General features: G+C 41.1%; 1 protein-coding gene across 9 annotated transcripts in view; it reads right to left on the minus strand.

Annotated features, from left to right (window-relative positions):
- Positions 1-20,111, minus strand: part of SAMD13 (sterile alpha motif domain containing 13) — a 309,780-nt gene that overhangs the window by 222,018 nt on the left and 67,651 nt on the right. For 4 of the 9 annotated variants that reach the window (XR_011202910.1, XR_011202911.1, XM_069232195.1 and 1 more), the window contains exons 1-2: positions 13,663-13,848; positions 12,258-12,333 (exon numbers count right to left, since the gene is read on the minus strand). Coding sequence is in view for 4 of the 9 variants with exons in the window: in XM_069232195.1 (XP_069088296.1) it covers positions 12,258-12,333; positions 13,663-13,843 (257 nt within the window). In the remaining 5 variants the exon portion in view is untranslated. Of the gene's footprint in view, positions 1-12,257; positions 12,334-13,662; positions 13,849-20,111 lie in introns of those variants that run through there. The other 5 variants (XM_069232197.1, XM_069232198.1, XM_069232200.1 and 2 more) reach the window with 2 other exon arrangements.

Genomic DNA, 20,111 nt, shown 5'->3' on the forward strand with positions numbered 1-20,111 from the left:
TTTAATAAAAATGGCGATACTCCCAAAATTTACATTAATGTTCAACACCCTCCCACTGTTTTTTAAAGCTGATTGGCTACAAAAGTTACGGGGGGAAGTAGTTAGTTTTATCTGGTCATATAAAAATCCAAGAATAGCCTGGAAAAAATTGAGGAAAAAGAAGCTGGAGGCTTCCAAAGAGTGTTCCCAAAAGCCTCAAATTTGACTTTTTACTTTAGGTCTAACTGCTTATAAAATCACGCTTGCTATGAATAATGTACTTCATTTCCATGTTCCATTTTTCAACATTAGGAACTTTGTGTATTTTCGTAACAGGGCTATGGAATATCTTGCAACCAGGGACCCTAAAAAAACATCTAAACTGTATACTTCCCACAGGAACTGCCAAAAATGTGCCTCAAAAATTCACCTTAACATAGGCAATTCAACAACAATTATGTCCCAGAGTCCAGTCATATTCTGCACAGTCAAAGGAGATCTGTATTGGACTCTTTTGAAATCTGCAGTAATAGATTTATTTTGCATGTCGAAGATTGCAGGGAACCACTCCTCCTCAGTACTCCTAATTATGTCTCTCTCCTCTCATTTATGTATAACATCCATACAATCTTCATTTAAAATATGAGTTTTAGCACCTATAATTCTCAGAGATATTGCCTTTCCTAAACACTATGCAAAAAGGCAGAAAACGTTGACATTGTCCCTCATCACATTGTTCAAGCCAAAATGACTTTGTATGTATTTAAAAAAATGAACTTACACCTCAATCCCTTACCACTCTTGAATAGTGGAAAATTACATTATGCTCCTACTTTTCTATATTTGCCTAAGTTCTAAAACCCCACACATAACCACAATCTTTAAGCCAGTTTTAGTTATATCCTCTGAGGCACCTCGAGCTTTCCACAACGTGACTTGGCCCGCTTGTTTTTAAACTTACGTTTTATGCCTTGTCGAGCTGAATCTGCCAAAAGTGTGTTGGCAGTAGAAATTTGATGTCTTTTAAAAATGTAAGGGTCCCGAACTTAGCCAAAAACCCAGAGGGTTCCTTTTACTGTGCCATATGATTGATTATCACACAACTGAATAGTTCCTCAATGATATAAGCATTTTTATGAGACTGGGACAGTTAACCAAAGATGTATTGAACACCAGGTTACTAATTCCTTTTGTATTTTTCTAAGGCATTATATTTTAACTTATGCAGGCCCTGCAACCAACTATAGATTTTACACTCAAGAACATTCTAGCAGCATATCGTCATGGTAAATTAGACGTATCACTTCAGTTTTTGATGTGTGGATGCTATAGCCATACACTTGAGTGTGCATCAATTATACTAAATATCTAGTACAATTTTTCAGTCTCTGTATACTAATATACTACATCATCACACAGGGTTGATATTGAAAATCCATTCAGTTCAGGCACTCCGCAAACTGAGGGGTCTCTCCCAATTTTCCTGACAATAGACTTTATGTAAAGAGTGAGAAGAAAGGAAATAATAAGCATCACCTGCCTGGTGCCTCACTGTACTCTATTACAGCAACAGGCCTTGCCTTTCGAAACCAGGCTTAAAGCTACTCCCTTCCTTCAAAGAATTAGGCGATCAGAAGAACTGGAATGAAACAGAATCCCAGTTCACCAGTTTAAAAGCCTGCTCTGTGTATAGCAATGAAAGAGTCATGGGGGTTGGTTATTTCGGCATAGTCAATAACCGCAATCATTCATGATACAGTTTCTGGAATCTCTCTAGAATATGGTTCAAGATTTGGATTCTCTAAACCTTCTGTCAGCAAAGAGTTAGTCAACATACTATCATGAAACAGAAAAGAGAAACGAGTGGATAGTAACCCATGCAACCCACTACATATTATGTGAGGAAGGGGCATATTCGGCAACTAACAGTCTGGCAAGACTTACACTCCAAACATCATTTTACCATCAACAGACACACTTGAGAATTTACACTAGGAGTGTATGTTATGATTTTATAATTATCAAAAACCTGTCCTAGTGCACACAATATGAATAGGGGTCATAACAAAGACTAACATGACAGTGAGAATGATAGTGGCAAACATACAGAAAAGTATAAGATTGCAATAGTATAAAGGGAATACTCTGCATGGCTCTCCAAACCCTCCCTTTCTCTCTCTAAGCTCCTCTTAGCACCAAAAGGATCCTGTGCAAGTTTCTTAGATGTCCTTGATCCCACCCACATACCTCAGTGGAACAACAGCAGCTATGGAAGGACAATTAGCCCATTTGGAGCTGGATGTGCCTTCCTTTCCTATCCTTTGGAGGAAAAGATTGCTCTCTTGCCCAATGATATTCTAAATTAGTTTATATATTTTACTTAGACTTTGTGGAGTATTATTGAAACAATCAACAAAGAAACCTGTATTCCTATTGACATACTTATGTTCTCATGAAAACATTTTTACTGTTAAGAAAAATAACTTGGAAACCAATATATTAGATTATATTGAAATGGACATTAAACAAAGTATTAAAGCAAGCTGAATTAACACAGTGCAATGAAACAATCATTAAACAATGACTACAGTGCACTTATAATGAAAAGCTAATGTATTTGAATATAAGAAATGCAATGGCCAGTGCCTAAATAGGAAAAATACACATTTCCTCCTCTGCGGTCCCTTGCGGACAATTTAGACACAAACCAGGGACTTTGTGCTTGCAAGAGACACTTATTGCTTTTAAGAACTTAAGACTCTTTTTTATCATTTTCTAAAGTGATATTTCAACGTGTACTTGATCGTTTTGACCTTATTTTATCCAGATAAATATTCTATATTTTTCTAAGCCTGTGTGGTGTATTTTTGTGGTGTTTATACTGTGTTAACGCATGATTTATTGCACAATATACTTTACACATTGCCTTCTAAGTTAACCCTAACTGCTTAGTGCCAAGCTACCAGAAAGTAGACTTTCCTTGACCAGAAAGAGAGTCCTTGCTTGGAAAGGGGGTACCCTGACTGCTAACCAAAGACCCCATTTCTAACATTGGTGATCAGCGGTGAGGATAGAACTTCTATTTATGCAGTGTACACTACCTGGCCACAGTTGAAGGTCTACTTGATTTTTATCTTTATCTGCAATTTCGTTTTCTACCTGACATTTTTAACATAATCCTCATTCAACATGTCTCTGGCTGGGTCTCAAGCAGGAGCTGAAGATTTTGACCTAGCCAAGCTGGAGACATACACTGTAACCAGCTGAAGAGGTTCTGCAAGGGGATGGGAGTACCTACCCGGGGCGCCTCCAGAAAAGAGGAATACCAAAAGGCGCTGAGGGCCTGGGCATAAGCCCATTCAGATGAGAATGGTGAGGCGGAGGAGCAAGAGGATGGCCCCTCGGAAGGCTTTTTTTGCCAGCAGTGGGGGTTGTTAACCATGGAATTGTGTCCCCTAGCAAACCAGGGAGCAGTGTCTTTAGCCATGGTCTGACCACAGAGAAAAGGAGGGAAGAAAGAGAGTTTCAACTGCAAATGGCAAAGTAAAAAATTTAAGCTGAGAGAGCTGAGGCTACATCTGGGAGAGCCTTGGCTGAAAATAAACTTTTGTTGGCTCATGAACTGAGTCTCAAGGAGCTGGATATCCCGGCTTTGCAGTCTGAGTCCAGCAGTGATGGTGGCAGTATATATGCAGGACCTGCTAGGGAAAGGAAGGTTCATATACCCAAAAATCAAGTTATGTAGTGGGAGATGACACTGATAAGTGGTTGGCTGCTTATGAAGTTGCACTAAGGGCTCATGGGGTTTCTGAAGACCAATGGGGGGCGGCCTTGTTGTGGTATGTACCAGTAGTGGGGAGGGACAAACTCCTTGCATTGGATGCGAAGGATCAAAACACATACACACCCACGGAAATTGCTTTACTTGCCAAATTTGGGCTGACACCTGAGAAATACCATCAGAGGTTCAGGGACAGCACCAAACTCTCCAAACAGAACTGGGTAGACGTTTTTGATTTCTTCAGTAAGGCACTGAATGGATGGGTGCAGGCAGTAAATTAGATGACTATTTGGGGTTATAAAAGGTGATCCTGAAAGAGCATATGTTCAGTGTTTGCTTTACAGAGTTGCACCAGCACATAGTTGACAGTAAGCTGACTGATCATAGAAAGCTTGCTGAGGAGGCGGACCGCTGAGTTAGCATCAGAGTGTCTAAGAAGGTACCTGGGGGGACACCCACAAAGGTGGTCAGGGTTCCCACCAGAAGAAAGAGGGGGAGACAAACTTAAAAATATGGATTTCTCAAAAGGCCCCTAAAACAATTCCCGGGTGGGGTGGTAACCAGTCCCCACCTGAATTTAGGAAGAAGCCAGGGTTCTTTGACAAAAAGAACGGAAATTTATCCCCAAATGCTTATAGTGCTTCAAGCATGGACACTCTAAGGGTGACTCTCAGTGTCCCAGGAGGGCACAACCCCACACTAGAGGGCATACACCTGGGTTGGCTAGTGTAGCTCTCGGGGGGAGACAGTCCCAGTTAGCTTTGGGGAGCAGATAAAGATGTCCCTAGTATCCCTGGGAGATAAGGAAATGGTGCCAAAAGCCCACATGCCGGCCAATACTTCCAAGTATAGGCAGTGGGTCACCATTGCTGGGCAAAGGGTGGAGGCTCTGCAAGACACGGGAGCCAGTATGACTACTGTCAGGGGTCAGCTGGTGTCAGCAGAGCAAGTCATCCCTAATACATTCCACCAGGTCATAGTCCCCGACAATCGTGAGAGCCACCTACCGGTAGCTCTGGTTCCCTTTGAGTGGGGGGGCGGGGTCTCTGGTACTCTAAAAGTAGTTGTGAGTCCTGCCATGCCTGTAGATTGTCTGTTAGTCAATGATCTTGAGCACACTGCCTGGAAGGAGGTAGAGCTCATATCCCACCTGGAGATGTTAGGTTTGCCTGAATGGGTCTGCATGACCACACGGTCCATGGCTGCCCGGGAAGGGAGTCACAGGCGCCTGGAGCCTGGAGCCTGGAACAATGGCCCAGACCACTGCACAGAGGAATGGCAAGGGGTATGAGAAACCGGCCCCCAGATATTCCTGCGGTGGTTGACGGAGTCCAAGAAGAGGAGGCCCTGAGCCAACTGGGGTGGATTTGACCATCCTGGGTAACCTGCCTGAGTTTGCTGGCTGGCAAGTGAAGGATGGGCCAACCAGGGAAGAATTCCACAAAGCGCAAGAGTGCCCCACTCTTGAGGGTCTGAGGCAATATGGGGGATGAAACCTTGATAAGCCTGTACAAGGCTGAGAATGTCTATGGCAGAGAAGGGTACAGCTCGTTCTTGGAAATACACCTTGTGATTTGGCCAGTCTCTAGCACGTTTTTTCAACACTGATCTAGTACAGACAGTGCTTGAATTTCACAACTTAATCGATGGGAGGGGGTTTCTAGGACTCTCCTCTTAAGTTTGTTTAAAGTATATACAGTGGGGAAGCTTTACACTGAGAGAGAAGGAACTGATCTCCGAGTGTGGACGCATTGCTCAGGGTAATCCTATTAGGTTTGTTTTCTTTTCTCTCAGTTGTCACAGGTTCCACAGCTCGACGTTGGCAGACAAAGGATGATGTTGGATTCGAGCCCCATGGTGATGCATTTTTAATTCGTAATATCTAGCTTTACAGTGTGCATGCATAAATATATGTAGTCACTATATATATGTGTATATATATATATATATATATATATATATATATATATATATATATATTCATTGCTGATGTATTGCATTTTCTTTGATTATTATTATTCCACTGCTGTGATTATTTTAAGAGTTGCACGTGTGTTGCTGCATTCACATTAAGTGCTCACGCTATTATCTTTGTGTAACCTGGGAAGTGCCTTAATAAATGCATTACTCAGTCTGAGAGTGCTGCATTCTTTGCATTCCTTTTGCTTCGTTCCCTCTCAGTCTGAAGCAAAGCAGAACACATATCTGAGGGTTTCTGAACAGGTTTCTTAGCTGACTGGCGCGGCCTCAGGAACTCCTGAGGTTTTGTGGGCGATTCTGACTGGTAGGCAGCGCCATCTTACAGGGGAAGGTCCTCTAGGTCAAGTAGCACGCAAGCCTCCTCCAATGTGCAGATACTCCTAGTTTCTTTATTCTAGACAAAGGCTAGGCAAAATGGGTGGCCCCATTCATAGCGAACCCCCTTCTCCCTGATGAATTCCATGAGGAGTCGAAGCACTCTGCGATGCTGGAGGGTGATAGCGGACAGGTCCTGGAACAGGATCCCTGCAGCTTTATCCCTGACCACCACGATTGCTTCCTTTTGCCGATATGAATGTAGGCAGGTGAGAACAACATGTGGCATTCCTGGTGACTTACAGTGGCGCCCTGCCCTGTGAGTGCGATCCAGCACTACATCCTCCTCGGCCAGTCCAGGGGATACATGCCGAAAAAGGCATTGAACGTAGCACTTCAGAATGCAAGAGTCAGCCTGCAACAGCACCCTCTTTACTCAGATATTGGAACGCCGGGACCGATTCTCCAGGTTTAGGCGTCAGGAGTTCCCTTCCATGCGCCAACCAATTCTTTTTCCCAGGAGTCTCCAGCTTGTTCCATGTCGTTGATTCTCTGGCCCAGCTCAGTGCAGTCTTTCTTTAGATCTTTTATCCCTGCTGCTATGTCCCGCTTGAAGGTGGCCAAGTCCTCCCTGCGAGTGCCCGACAGCTGTTCAAGGAAGGACCTGGTAACTGGTGCGTCATCTGATGTTCGCGGCCTGGCATCGCCTGACACAGTAGCTTCCTCTGGTGTGGGCGCCGTGACTTGGTCAGTTTTCCTAGCTGGAGGCTTCAGGAGCATGTCTTTGAGAGTGTTGTCCTTTTTGTTGCTACGGTTAGATGACATTCTGGCATGAGGGGGGGAGCCTCCACCCCCTAAAAGCCTGGCCCATGATCTGTAGTTGCGCACCTGTGTAAGCAGTGCTTCCAGAGCGCTGGCCGTTGAGTTTTCCTGGCCAGGAATTGTTTCTATAATTGCCACCCAAAGCATGCCTTTTTATCTATTGTTTGGGAACATACCTGTGTCAGGGGTCCTACAAGATCTGTATAAACACATCTCACACAGACAAGATTATCAGAGGGATTCCTACCAGATGCCATCAACGCTATCTCTGCTACAAGTCGCCTTGATGCAGACCCATCCTTGGTGTCACCACGTAGTCTGATCAAGAGACCTCATGCCAAGGTAAAGGTTAGGGGCTCGTCTCATGGACATCGTACTGGCAGATTAGGTTTAATACACCTAGCTCTCTTTAGGTTAGAGATAAGGTTCATCATGCTAGGGAATTAGGGCCTATTACACATCTATTTCGCAGCTTATGTTATTGTCCTGCTCTGCGGACCCCCTCACCCTCCCAAACAGTACGACAAGACCATCCCTCCTCCATCGCCCGCAACGCCACTGGATCAGGCTCCTCCCAAAGCGGAGACCAGACCAACCGGCCGGCATGCTTCTACTCACGGCAGGCTGAGCTCGCGAATGCCATTTTGGCTGCCGCTGTGTCCGTGCTTCGTCCTCTGGCTGCCAGGACCCTGCCCCTCAGGGTAAGATTCTCCAATAGCGGACCCTGGCTGATGCCCTCGGGCCCCGCTGTGTCAGGATGTCAGCATAGGGGCTCCCTATGTGCGACCTCCGCTCCAGATATAACTTGGGCAGTAGAGCTCCAGCAGATCGCACCTACATGGGCGCCATGTTGGATGCCCCCCGCCCCAAAACACAATTGTTTAGACTGTACAACCCCCTTATGTAAATTCAGAACCTACTTTAGGGCATGTTTTATGGGGTAATGGGACTGTTCTGGACCCAGTGATTGTTGAAAGCTGCCAAGACAATGGCTTGGAAAGAAAATGAACCACAATTTATTAGTAATAAGGTTTGGTTGCAATGGTCATACAGATCTATTTATGGTCATTTACAATATATTGACTCTAAGAGCCTTGTACAGAAGAAGGAGTTAGTGGTGAATTTTATTTTCACTCCTCTGACAGACATATATAGCCAGGTCTCTGGAAAATGGCTAAGTGAGGAGAAGATAACGCTGACTAAAGGTATCTAGTAAAGAACAAATTAATTGAATTTTAAACTATTGAGTGGTGCAAATTTTCGTAAAAAGTAATTTTATTCAAAATAGCTTCTCTACAAGGACTTCACGATTTTTTAATTAAGTATGCGTGGATCATCAAAATCAATGCTTTAGGTGCAGTATTTTAGCGAGCAGAGATTGGTGCCATATTATCTGGCACTGAACCAAATTAAGTGATTTTTGAGGGAATATGTTTACATTATTAGAAAATCAGTTGCATATTGAGAATCCTTAAAACCCATTGCTAGGGCTATTGGGCCATTGTCATTTGCCGGATTATAGGGACGATCTATTGGAAGGTGATATTCATCTCCATGTTAGTGACATGACTACTACTTCTACAAAACTGGAGCTCTAAATCTGCCCCCTGTTTTGCCGATTGGTTAAATAAAATCTGAAGAGTAAAGGAGAGAGAGAGTGGGGGTGTATTTAGCACGGGGGCAGTTTAAAGAGATTTGGTAAAATATGATGTCATGATTCAGTACAATGAATTTGCTATTTTTTCATGCTCATACTGAAAGTACTAGAATATTGAATAAGTGTGTTTTTTCTGCTTTCTGATGGAATGCCTTTTTAATTACAGTTTTTCAGCTATTATTCCTGTGCTATTAATGGACTATGAGAAGCTCTATTAATGAACTATGCGAAGCTGCTGGTGAAGGTTATGCGTGATCACTCAACTTTCCCAAAAAGATGACACCTTTTCTCTCAACAAGCCATCTGAGAACAGCAATCCAGGGGCTGGATACTGCTATTTGGCAATGGCTTACTTGTGGGTGCAGAACTAAATGTGCTTGCCCCTTTTGCAGTCATCTCACTCAGCAGCAAGAATTACGTATTGCACAAACAAATTGATTACCTTTCATTCATCCCAAAAGAAATGTTTTTGTTTCCACTGGACCACTAAATCAATTTCAAGGTTTTATGTTTTCCTATTCAGCTTACAAAGAAATTCATTAGAACAAACAACTTAACCGGCCAACTTAATTGCCATTCTAGGAGGCTTGATGGTATTCTTAGCAAGAATTCCCTCTTGTTAAAATACCAAGGCTGAAAAATGTCTGAAACACTAACACGGTATTTTTGTGTTGTTACAACTGCTACTGGAGCTATCTAAACACCTGATTCTAAAATTAAAATAATTTAATCACATGTATGCCTCTATTTGGAGATACTTTCATCTTGTTTTGTTATGCAGGAATTTAAGAAAGATAGCAGGAGTCCCCGTGGGAAGCTGTGGCACAGGTTCACAGGTATAGTCCCATGACCAAGCATTTAGAGAAATCGAAATAAAGGAGGTTACATGTCAGGATGTGTAAATGTTTAGCAAAAGTCCATTTGCATTTTAAAATTATTTTCTACATGGAAAAAATATTTCCTCCATTGGGGGGGCTTCTTAAACCCCAACCAATTCTGGGATTATTACCTTCTATTCCACCCCAGGACCACAACTTTCTAGTGCCCCTGACAGAAGTCAAATAGGACATTTGAGGTCCTAGGTGGTATCCTGGAAATAAAAAAATCAATAAAAGAAAAATAATTGGCCCTTTTTGCTGATCTCTGAATGAAACCCATTCTGCTGGCCTTCAGAAGGGTTAAAAACAAATGTATTCAACCTATTTCTAAACTTAAGGAAATATGCTGCTTTCCAGACAATTTTGATTCCATCATTACACTGATGTATCTCATAATGTACTAACTCTTTCACATCCATCATGTTCTTTCATTTTTACTGTTTATGTTTGATCCTAGTTACTTGTCAAGTGCCTTAAGTCCCTCTGCTGTATGGCACAGCTTTATAGAACTGTTAAATCAATCAATCAATCAGGATTTATATATCGTGATAATCACACGTGAGCGTATCCAGGCACTGGGTCCAACTGCTTGGTGATTCAGTCAAAGAGCCAGGTCTTGAGCCCCCTTCTGAATTACTGGAGGGAGGGTGCTGTTCTGAGGTGGATGGGGGGAAGCTGTTCCAGGATTTTGTGGTGAGGTAGGAGAAATAGTGGCTTCCACTACTGCAGCGGCGGGTGAGGGAGAGGGAGGAGGAGCACATGGGTCTGGAGGGGAGAAGGAAGATGAGGCGGTGGTTGAGGTATACTTGTCCTTGGTTGTGAAGGGCTTAGGGTTGTAGGAGTGGATCACCATTTTGAAATGGCATCTTTGTGTACGAGGAGCCAGAGGAGTTTTAAACAGATGAACAAAAATATATATATATGTAAAGATCTTCAGTTAAGAGTGAAATAAACACTAGCAAGCTTCTATGCACTGACCATTGTGCGAAGAATTGTAGGCGGCCCACAAGCCAAGAAGGCTGTGACAAGATATATTACAGATGTAGCAAGGTGAAAGATCAGTGAACACTGAACTCATCAAAGGTCATAATCCACAGCACAGATTTTAGTGCAAAACAACCAAATCAATGATTGGGGGAAGAAAAGCGTGTGATAACATTTCCAAATGGGGCACTCTGACCACGGCCTGCAAGATGCTTAGGTAAGAATACTATTGCATCGGTGTTTCTTTTCTCCTCAACATGAAAATCTTCCTACCAGTTTATGGAAGAGTGACGTTGACAGCTGTCATCCATAAGCCTGCTCATGCCTAGTGTTCAGTACCTGCCTAGATCTTGCAGCAGCAAATTAGATTATTATTGCATCTTTTACAAGTACCATTGATGCTTACCATGCTCATTCTTGTTGCTAACCTAAAGATCTTCTAATCATTTCAAAGTACCTCTTATGATGGCCCTTGTAACACGTCTGCTCCCGCCCCATGTCCTCACTCCTCTCTGTTATTCCAGTTGGTTGACATAGTTCCTAGAAATTGATCTAAAATTGTTTTTCCATTTTACACATAATTTCATAAACACAGACCGCAGAAATGATTCCCCTACAGTTTTGGTTCTAACAGATGCCTTAAACACCCATGTGTTTTGCTGTTTAGCAGGTTGTATATCAGAATATTGTTGGCGAAAATATTGATATACAAAAATATTGTGGCCAAAATATAAAGTACCAGAATATCATGAAGGTAAGTATTTAAAGGTAAGAATAGGTAACTATTCTCAGCTGCAAATCCACTGGGGCGGACTGGTATTTAAAGAGACTAATCAGGTGCCTGCAATTAGACAAGCTGAAGCCATGCCGGTCTTTTCAACAAGAAAGAAATGCCTGGAACACTTCCAGCACTGGCTGCACCTACGAGGGTGAAACACTTCTATATTTTTCTCTGCTGAAGAAAGGATTGACCTAGAAACAAGTGTCCAGAGATGATTTTATAACCAAAGGCCTGGAATAATGAAACTGCTTAAAGAAATTCACTGTGAGTTGCTGGCTTTGCTTTTTCTTCCCGTTTATATAACCTGTTGGGAGTGCGCTTTCACATGAGGACAACTTCGTTTTTGATATATATATATATATATATATATGTGTATATATATATATATATTTTTTCTCTTTAAAAACAAACGTTACAGGGACGTTATAGCTATGCTCACAATATAAACGTACAAAACCATAGCAATTCACCTGTTATAGTTACAGTTATATCAAGTAACTATAGCATGTGCCCTAAGGTGCCCTATGCAAAAATAAATGGGGAAAACATGTTTTGGGGCCCCCCTTTTTCTCGGCACCCATTTGACAGATCACCCCAAAACTTTCAATACAGAAGCTCAACTGAGCAAAGTATAAGTTTTGAAAATTTCATGAACATTAAACAAGCAGCGCCAAAGTTATAGGCAAAACAAAAAACACTCTTCCTATGGAAACTAGGTCCTAACTATAACTACCTAGTGGCGACTGCCACTAGGTAATTAATATGTATGATATATAGATATATATATATATATTATTTTTTTATATATGTATATATAGAAAGAAAAACAGCTAGATATATTCATTGGACACATATGCGGTGTTCAGTATATTTTTGTAGTCACTATTTAGGCCACAATGTTTTTTCCGCATCAATATTTTCCCCATGATATTCTTGCAATACATACCTTGTTAGCTCCCAACTTAGTTTCGCTTTCACAGTTGGGTTTTTATTAACACAACTGAGGCATGACAGCCAACAAATTCAAACACCATGAATGTAACATATGTGTGCTTAGATCCATATTTTTAAACATCCTACCTTTTTACATCCACTGGGCCGTTCTGCTTGTGGTCCATCTCCACCGAAAACATAGGGGTGGGTGACGCTTTCACCTCTGTAACTCAGCAGAAAGGAAAAAAAGAGAAAGTCAGGATATATACTTGTAAGCCCTGAGAGACAACTTTAGACCTTAGTGAAACATCATGAACAGAAATCAAGCTGCCGAGACACCGCCTGTAAGCAACACACACACACCAAATGTCTACAAAAAGGAGCATTCTTTGTACTCAAGGATACAAGTTTAAATTAAATGAAGTAAACTCGACATTCATTCTGGAAAGCTGTGCTTGCCCACAATTCCAGGTAGACTAATGTTTCCACACACTTCCTGGTACTATATTAAAGATATAAAAATAATGTCACCATCAAAGGTGTGCCGATGAGCAATCAGTTTACATAACTTTAGCTGTACACGTTTTGGAGAAAAAGTCAGCACTGCACACCAAGTATTATGGACAGCAACCAACGTGTAGTACAGTAATATTGGTGGGAGGCATAGTGTTTGTGTACTCAACTGAAAGCATAAGGTTGATTTATAACTCTGAACATACACCACTCATGAGACAGGTTATAATCTACATTTTTTATTTAAAAAGTGGAATTATTTTCTGTGACAATAAAATAAACAGTCCAACCGAAATTATTTGCGTGACTTTATTTCAATTTCGTACATAAAAGTAGAAAGAAATCAGATAACGACTACTAAACAAAATACTTCATCTTAAACTGCAAGATTGTGTCTCTATTAACATACATTGGTAGATTCGAGTTAAACAGGAACAGTCATTCAAATAAATCACTAGGCAATAACGTTTAATTTCCTACAGTTCCTAAATTGACCAGGCCACTTAACCACTCTTTTATTCTTCTAGCATAAAAACGGACCTTCAAGTCGGGATTGCGAAACTAAAAAGCATATTTTACAAAAATGCAAACAATACCCAGGGCACTGTCGGCTGTGTCAGCCTTCCCCTCCGATGTGCAAGAACGACATAAAATTAATGTGTATTTCTTACCATGAGGAACAACCAGAGAAACTGGTTCGATACTTGCAAGATGTTCTCCTTGATAAAATGCAACAGCGTTAAGAAAAGTTTGCGCATTTTATTTGGAGAACATTACAAGCAAGAACATATGCAAACACGTACAAACAACTTGTACACTTCAAACCAGCAACAGACAGCAGCTGTTTGGAACACAGTTCCCCACTTAAACGTGGACAAAATCTTCGAGTTTTGCGAAGAACTACAAATCCAAACACACACCACCATTTTATCAACATCTGACAATATTCGGAGAAAATCACATACAATGCTATCCTACTCAGTAACATTACAGTCATTTTGTCAGGCACACTACAGAGGAAAAGAAGAAAAAAACATACCTACAAAGGAACTAACACAGTGGAATGATATAAGCTTATTAAGAGCAGCAAAAAAGAAAAAGCCCCAATGTTTTCTTTGATAAAGTGGGCTGGCAGTGGAATTCAGTAAAAGAAGGTACAGTTTGACACAGTGAAATGGGATCGGGCTGGCGAGCTGCCAGGGTGACGAGGGGAACCACATCCACGCTGCACCAACAGCCTTCTGTTTCATGGCTGCCTTTTTAAAGGGCCAGCGCTGCGCTGTTGCTTTAGTTAACTACTGTGTCTCCATGACAGTGACTTGAGCCACCCATAATAGGGTTTTTATTGTGGCACGATCCGTACGGTGGCATTCTTCACTAAAAACAGGTATTCGGTAGTTTTGTGGAGCCTTCGCAAACTGCTTTCATTTTCACGGCAAGAGAGTATCCCTCGCCTACCTGTGAGAAGGGCTATATTTTAACAGTGTTGAAAAAAGAATACTTTTTGCGTGGTGCACCACCAAAGACAAATACGCCAGCAGCCCGTGCATTTAGTGGCCGTACATGTATCTTAAGTTGTTACATTGCTGAAATAAATATTATTTAAAAAGTAGTGTATTAATGAATTACATACGAAAACTAGCGAATTTTACAGCGTATAATCAATCATATCCTTAATAAATGGAGATATTTCGTCACGTGTTTTTCATTTGTACGACCACGTCTTGAGCAGTTAGCATGGATCGTGCTAATTAGAGCACAGTGGTTATATTGATTTTTCACAATGCCAAACAGTTTATGTTATGAAACCAAGGATCGCAGACGAGACATTTATTTAATCAGGTCGTTGAGTCGCCCTCAGGACGCATCATTACAGCACCGCTTGCCCCCCGGCGCAGACATCATTAGTGGGATTTCACTGAGCTGAAATGCGGGATGCTTTGACTTCTCGCACTCTCAGCTCATCACACCATCCTTGACAACAGGGAAGCCTGAAAATGGGGGCACTCGAACACGATGCAGAATAGGCGCCCAAAATATGCACATAAATGCTGTCAGACCCCAACCACAGCAAATGATGGGGCAATTCGTTCTGCACGAATACCAATTTGTAAATTCATAAAAATATATACTTGTCCTAGCTTCCACTCCAAATGAAGAGGCAAACTGCACTTACTGCATCTAGTTGCGCCATTTGAGTATTTGGACACAGACTGTACAACAACAAAAGATGTAATCGTTCAATTAAAAACAACCTACCAATTACATTCAACAACCACCAAGCTCCAGTAATCAGTTTAGAGTCAAATGGAATTAGCTTTGTAGCTGTACATTAATGCCTAAAACACACGTGTGAGCACATAATTTAGCACTAATAATTACTTAGCATTTGTTCTGAACATATAAGATGTATTAAGGTTGAAATAACAAACTAAAATGTGTTTTTCTTTTTGGCCACCATGGAGTGTGAAAACGTACGTTTGTGCTTTGAAAATAATGTACTAATGCTGTATTAAGCAGACTGTCCCTTTAAATGGTAAAATGAATGGTTGAAATAATATGAGTATTCCTTGTTTTCTGCTGGGCCTCAAGCAGATGAGGTTTCGGTGAGAAGCTGTTTATCTAACAATGTACCCACAAAAGAAACATTTAGATGTTTTTACGCCTGAGGTATAACAAACTTCTTTTGTTTAAGTCACCAGTTTGTTCTGTGCATGTATTAATGAAATGTATTCCTCTCGAGGAAATGGGGTGATACGAGAATATTTCCACATCTTTGTAACTATCGTCCGGCAACAGTGTATTTTGGAATGGGTCGAACAAAAGGGTCTACTGACAGCAGTCGCAAGCAAGTCTAAAAAGCTACAATTAGTATTGTTTGGAGTTATGTAAATGAAGAAGCATCAAATCAACGTTTTGCCAATCCTTATTGTGTCTTTTCTAATGCAGTTCCAATATCTAATGTTTTTGTGATTGGATGTTCTTTCTTCGCCTGATGCTTTTGACCAATAGAAAATATGCATGTATTTAAATACAGTGATCTGTTCACTGAGATTAGTTGGAATTACTTTACTTTCTCTATGATGCAAGCTGACCTATTCTCATGGTGAATAGTCACTTTGACATGTCATGCTTTATCAATCAGTCTACTGATGTTCTGGTACTTTATTATTTTCTGAGTTTATTATGCCTGTTCAATTACTGAACTAATGCACTGATGGTTTAGTTATCTTATAGTCCAAATGCTAAACAGTTTCCCTTACCCTGCTCTACCCTGAAGGTGACACTGCTGTCCCCCTGATGAAGATGTAGTCGCACTGCTGAAATTCTTTATGGATAGGTAATTATGTTTGATGTGCATTGTTATTTGTCTTTTGTTTTTCAGGTACCAACTGCTACTGTTTTAATACTGCTGATGGTTTTGATAGTGCCATAGTTAGATGTTTTCCAAATTAGTGTTACTAAAACCACTGCATGAATCCCAACATGCTAATGCTAATCTGAGGTTAGTGAGGGGTTTCTTTATGCCTATGAACTGATGTTAATTTGCTTGGTGAGCAAAAGTATTATATATCTCTTTCTCAAATATTGCCGCTATTAATGAGTGTTTTCCCTGTTGAGATTATCGCTCTTGTTGCCTTGTTCAAGTTAAGATTCTTTAGGCGATCTAGACGGCCTGTAATGTTTCTTTATCTTTATAATTCGATGTTGAGACTCATTTTCGTGAACTTAGCATTGTTAATATAGGGAAATAAACTTTCTAATTGACACCAATGGTGTGGTTATTCGTGGCCAAATTGGTCATGGTGTGTTCTTTACTGACTATTATTATTGAATTGTTTATTATTGATGTGTGTTACAAAACATTATAATATTAATTTAAATGAGTCAAAAGGTTCATCGACCTTAAGCAAGGCCGAATGCTTACTATTTTAACACAAAATAGGCCAAGGCCGCGCTAACAGTTTTGCTAGCAGATTTTGATGGTTAGGTCTCTTTAAATTATATCATAGGGTGTTTTGAATTGAGATTTATTGATTTTAGATTGATGCAGAACATGGGTAATATGTGTCCCTAAACACCCAAGGTGACTTTCCCCGTCCTTGGAACTTGCCTATTTTGTTAAGGAGAATTCTCAGCATTCTATTGTTGGGTTGAATGAAGTAGATTATGCGCTTGCACAGCTTTAGTTAATCGCAGGTGAACTGAGTTGTTTGTGAGGATCTAGGGAGTTTGCATACTCCAAAAAGATGTTGTAGAAGGGGTTTGCATACTCCGAAGTGTGAGATTAGGGATGTCGGCGAACCTCACATTTGTGTGGTGCTTGGTGTTCAAAAATTGTCCACGTGGATGTTGTTATACGGACCTTGTAGGTAGCTCTAAGACTCCAGAGTATATTAAAGGGGTATTGAGACACTTGGTTTCTGTTGTAATTTGTCTGTTTAGTAGGTCATCTGGGCGTGGTTGGCAAATCAAGTTTCTAAGTTGACCCAAGTATAAGGTCTTTTCGAATGAGATTTGGTGAGTCCTATGTGCATCAGGACAGACCCATTGATCAGTTGAGAGTAAAGTTTGTGGGTCGAATTTTGCTTGCTAATCTGGGGAACTGAGAACGATAGAGTAGCTGCTAGAGCAAAAGCCGTCAGTGAAAATTCATAAGGTTCCTGAAGCGATTGTGGTTTCCCTACCTGTAGAAAACAGACAAATAGTTTTTTTGGTTTTGTTAAAGTGCTTCACATAATTTCGCATTAGTTTTGAGTGTTTTTGAGTTTAGGAGGATAAGCCCCAAGACTTTGTCAGCTGCTGTGTAAGTGTGATGTCATTTTTGTGCAGCAATGGGATCGGTTGGTTAGTGAGAAGCGTCGCGCATGGATTGATGGAAAACCGTGAAGCACAATTGGTTGAGAAGGTAGGCAAAGAGGATTGTGGGATTAAAAGTCACTTCCTGATTATTGGTTTTTAAAATAAAATTGGAAAAGTTAAGTTTTTCAAAGCTTTAAAAAGTGCTTTTAGGGGAGATGAATATATTCCAGCTAGAGTAGGGGAAATTTGTCCATCAGAAGGTACTTCGGCATATATCGTAATTGAAGAGAAAGGTACTGGAGCATGCCATTGCTTAAGACATTGGTGCAGAATCACAAGAAAAGAAGGGAGCTTAGCGTTTCCTGAAAACAGAACATTTAATTACAGAGTTTTAGAGAATTTGAGACAAGTAATGTATAGTCTAAGACTTCCACCAAGACCAGCTCCAAAGCATTTGCGATCCTGGAGTTAGTGGCCAGACAACAGCAAATGTTGAAGTTTGAAAGAAAAATGAGAAAAGCAGAGAAGACACTAGTAGATGCTAGATGGGACAATGACCAGAGACAGTGGAGATTAGATACCTTACACGGTATTTGGATGTTTCCTGCAACTTCAGAAGAAAAGGAGAAGGAAGCAAAGAAAGCTTCAAGTAAATCAAAAGGGAGTTCAACTTCGGATGAAGAGCAGAATCAAAGTAGGCTAAGAGGTCTCTAATGCCTGATGAGGAATTGGACAATGATGAGTTTATTTTACAGTTGTTGAGAAATCGTCTGCCACCGTATCTGACACAAGTAGGTCCAAGTACTAGTGTAAACCCCACTGCACCGACACCAGTTGAGATGCAACAGAGTCCAGTACAGTGTAACCCTAACATAACTGAGACCTCAGTACAGGTTAATCCTAATGTGTGCCAGACCTCAGTACAGGCTAGTCCTCTAGCAAAAGTACCAATTCAGGGCAGCTTAAATCTGTCGACTGATTCTGTATAGTTGACACAACACAGTGTTCTGAGGATTTACCCCGATGTGCCTACTGTAGATGCAACAGCCAATCTAATAGTGCCAGTAGGACAGGTTTACCAGAAACCAATGTTGGTCCAGATGGAACCAACTCCATTATTAGTGTCAAATGCAGCCACAAGCCATTCTGAAATATACTCCTTTGACTACTACACAGTCAGAGATGTCTGACTACTACACAGTCAGAGATGTCTGTATAATACTCCTTTGACTACTACACAGTCAGAGATGTCTGTATTAATGAAGCAGAATACAGGGGTAGTGCAGTCTCAAAACGCAACTGCCAGACCAAATCCAGATGCTCTATCTGTACCTGTCACTATTGGTCCAATCATACCATTGTATGCACAGGTAAATGATGACACAAATGGTCAGGGAAACTTGAGCAAGAATAAAGTTGGAGGAGAACTTAATGTTAATAACAAAATTGTCTGTCCTACTCTGACTTATAATGGAACAGGGTTAGACCTGAGTCCCATTAGAGCACCTCTGAATGTTGAATCAGGGTCGCACATTGACACCAACAGAAGAGTAATGACACCCCAACTTCCGAATTTAACTGTACAACAGTTGCCGGGTACTTAGCCTAATAAGATTTCGTTACAGGGTTTGACAGCTCAGCAATTAACCAAGTGGTTAGAAAAGCTGAATTCTTCACAAGATGTCCCTAATGGAGGGAACGACAAACTGTACTAGGCTTTCATTGGAAGCAAGTGAACTTGTGAGGGAACCATGGGCGTAAATAGGTTAGAATCCTACACTGAAGCAGAGATGCGATACTTGTGTCCGAGAATCACCAAGGAGGCAGATGAAGTACACAAGCGGTTAGCATAGATAGCGGATGAACACGGGACAGACCATTAAAAATGAAACACTTAAAAAGAAGTTACAGGTTAGATTATGGGGCACAAGAAATCGAACACATAAGATCTGCAGGGATGAAAACACACCGTAGAGAGTTACTTCAGAGCATCCTGATATGGAGAGGATTAGACAAATGGGAAGACAGATGGGTGAAGAAACGAGACAAGCCAAAAGAGGTCCTGATACTTCTCCTGCAGAAGCACAGCAGAATAAGGAAGCAGTAAAAGTCTTACCAATGAGGGAGATTCCAGGAGGGAATTCTGTACATGTCCCTTGGAGCAGATGTGACATTTTGTCATTTACAAATGATTACCCCAGGTTCAGGGAGAAACCAGTAGAATAGTACCAGCAGACAGATAGGTTTGTGAAACTTGCAAAATGCCCGACGGAGGATTTAAAGACTCTTTTGGAGATAGTTGTTCCAGCAGACTTATGGATTGAATGCAAGAGGAGTGCAGATTGGCCAACAAGTGAGCCACCGAGAGATCCAGCAACAGGTGCACCGTCTCCTGAAGTTATGAAATGTTACTATGAAGACTTTGAGTTTCTGAAAGTGAAAATTTCGCCCAAAAACACTGATTGGCAGCATATAGATAGGACAGCTCAGGATTGAAATAATCAATTCATGCATACTATGAGAGGTTGCTAATAGCATTTAAACAATACAGTGGCAGAGAAACAATTGAGCCGAAAGGCATGATTCACTTTGTGTCCAGATTTGTTGAAGGACTCAGACCAGAAATTAGTTAGATGATTAAGAGCCATATGATTTGTTGGCGAGCCAAGCCGATTGGTGAAGTGC

The sequence above is a fragment of the Pleurodeles waltl genome, chromosome 4_2, assembly GCF_031143425.1.
Source record: "Pleurodeles waltl isolate 20211129_DDA chromosome 4_2, aPleWal1.hap1.20221129, whole genome shotgun sequence".
Taxonomy (NCBI): domain Eukaryota; kingdom Metazoa; phylum Chordata; class Amphibia; order Caudata; family Salamandridae; genus Pleurodeles; species Pleurodeles waltl.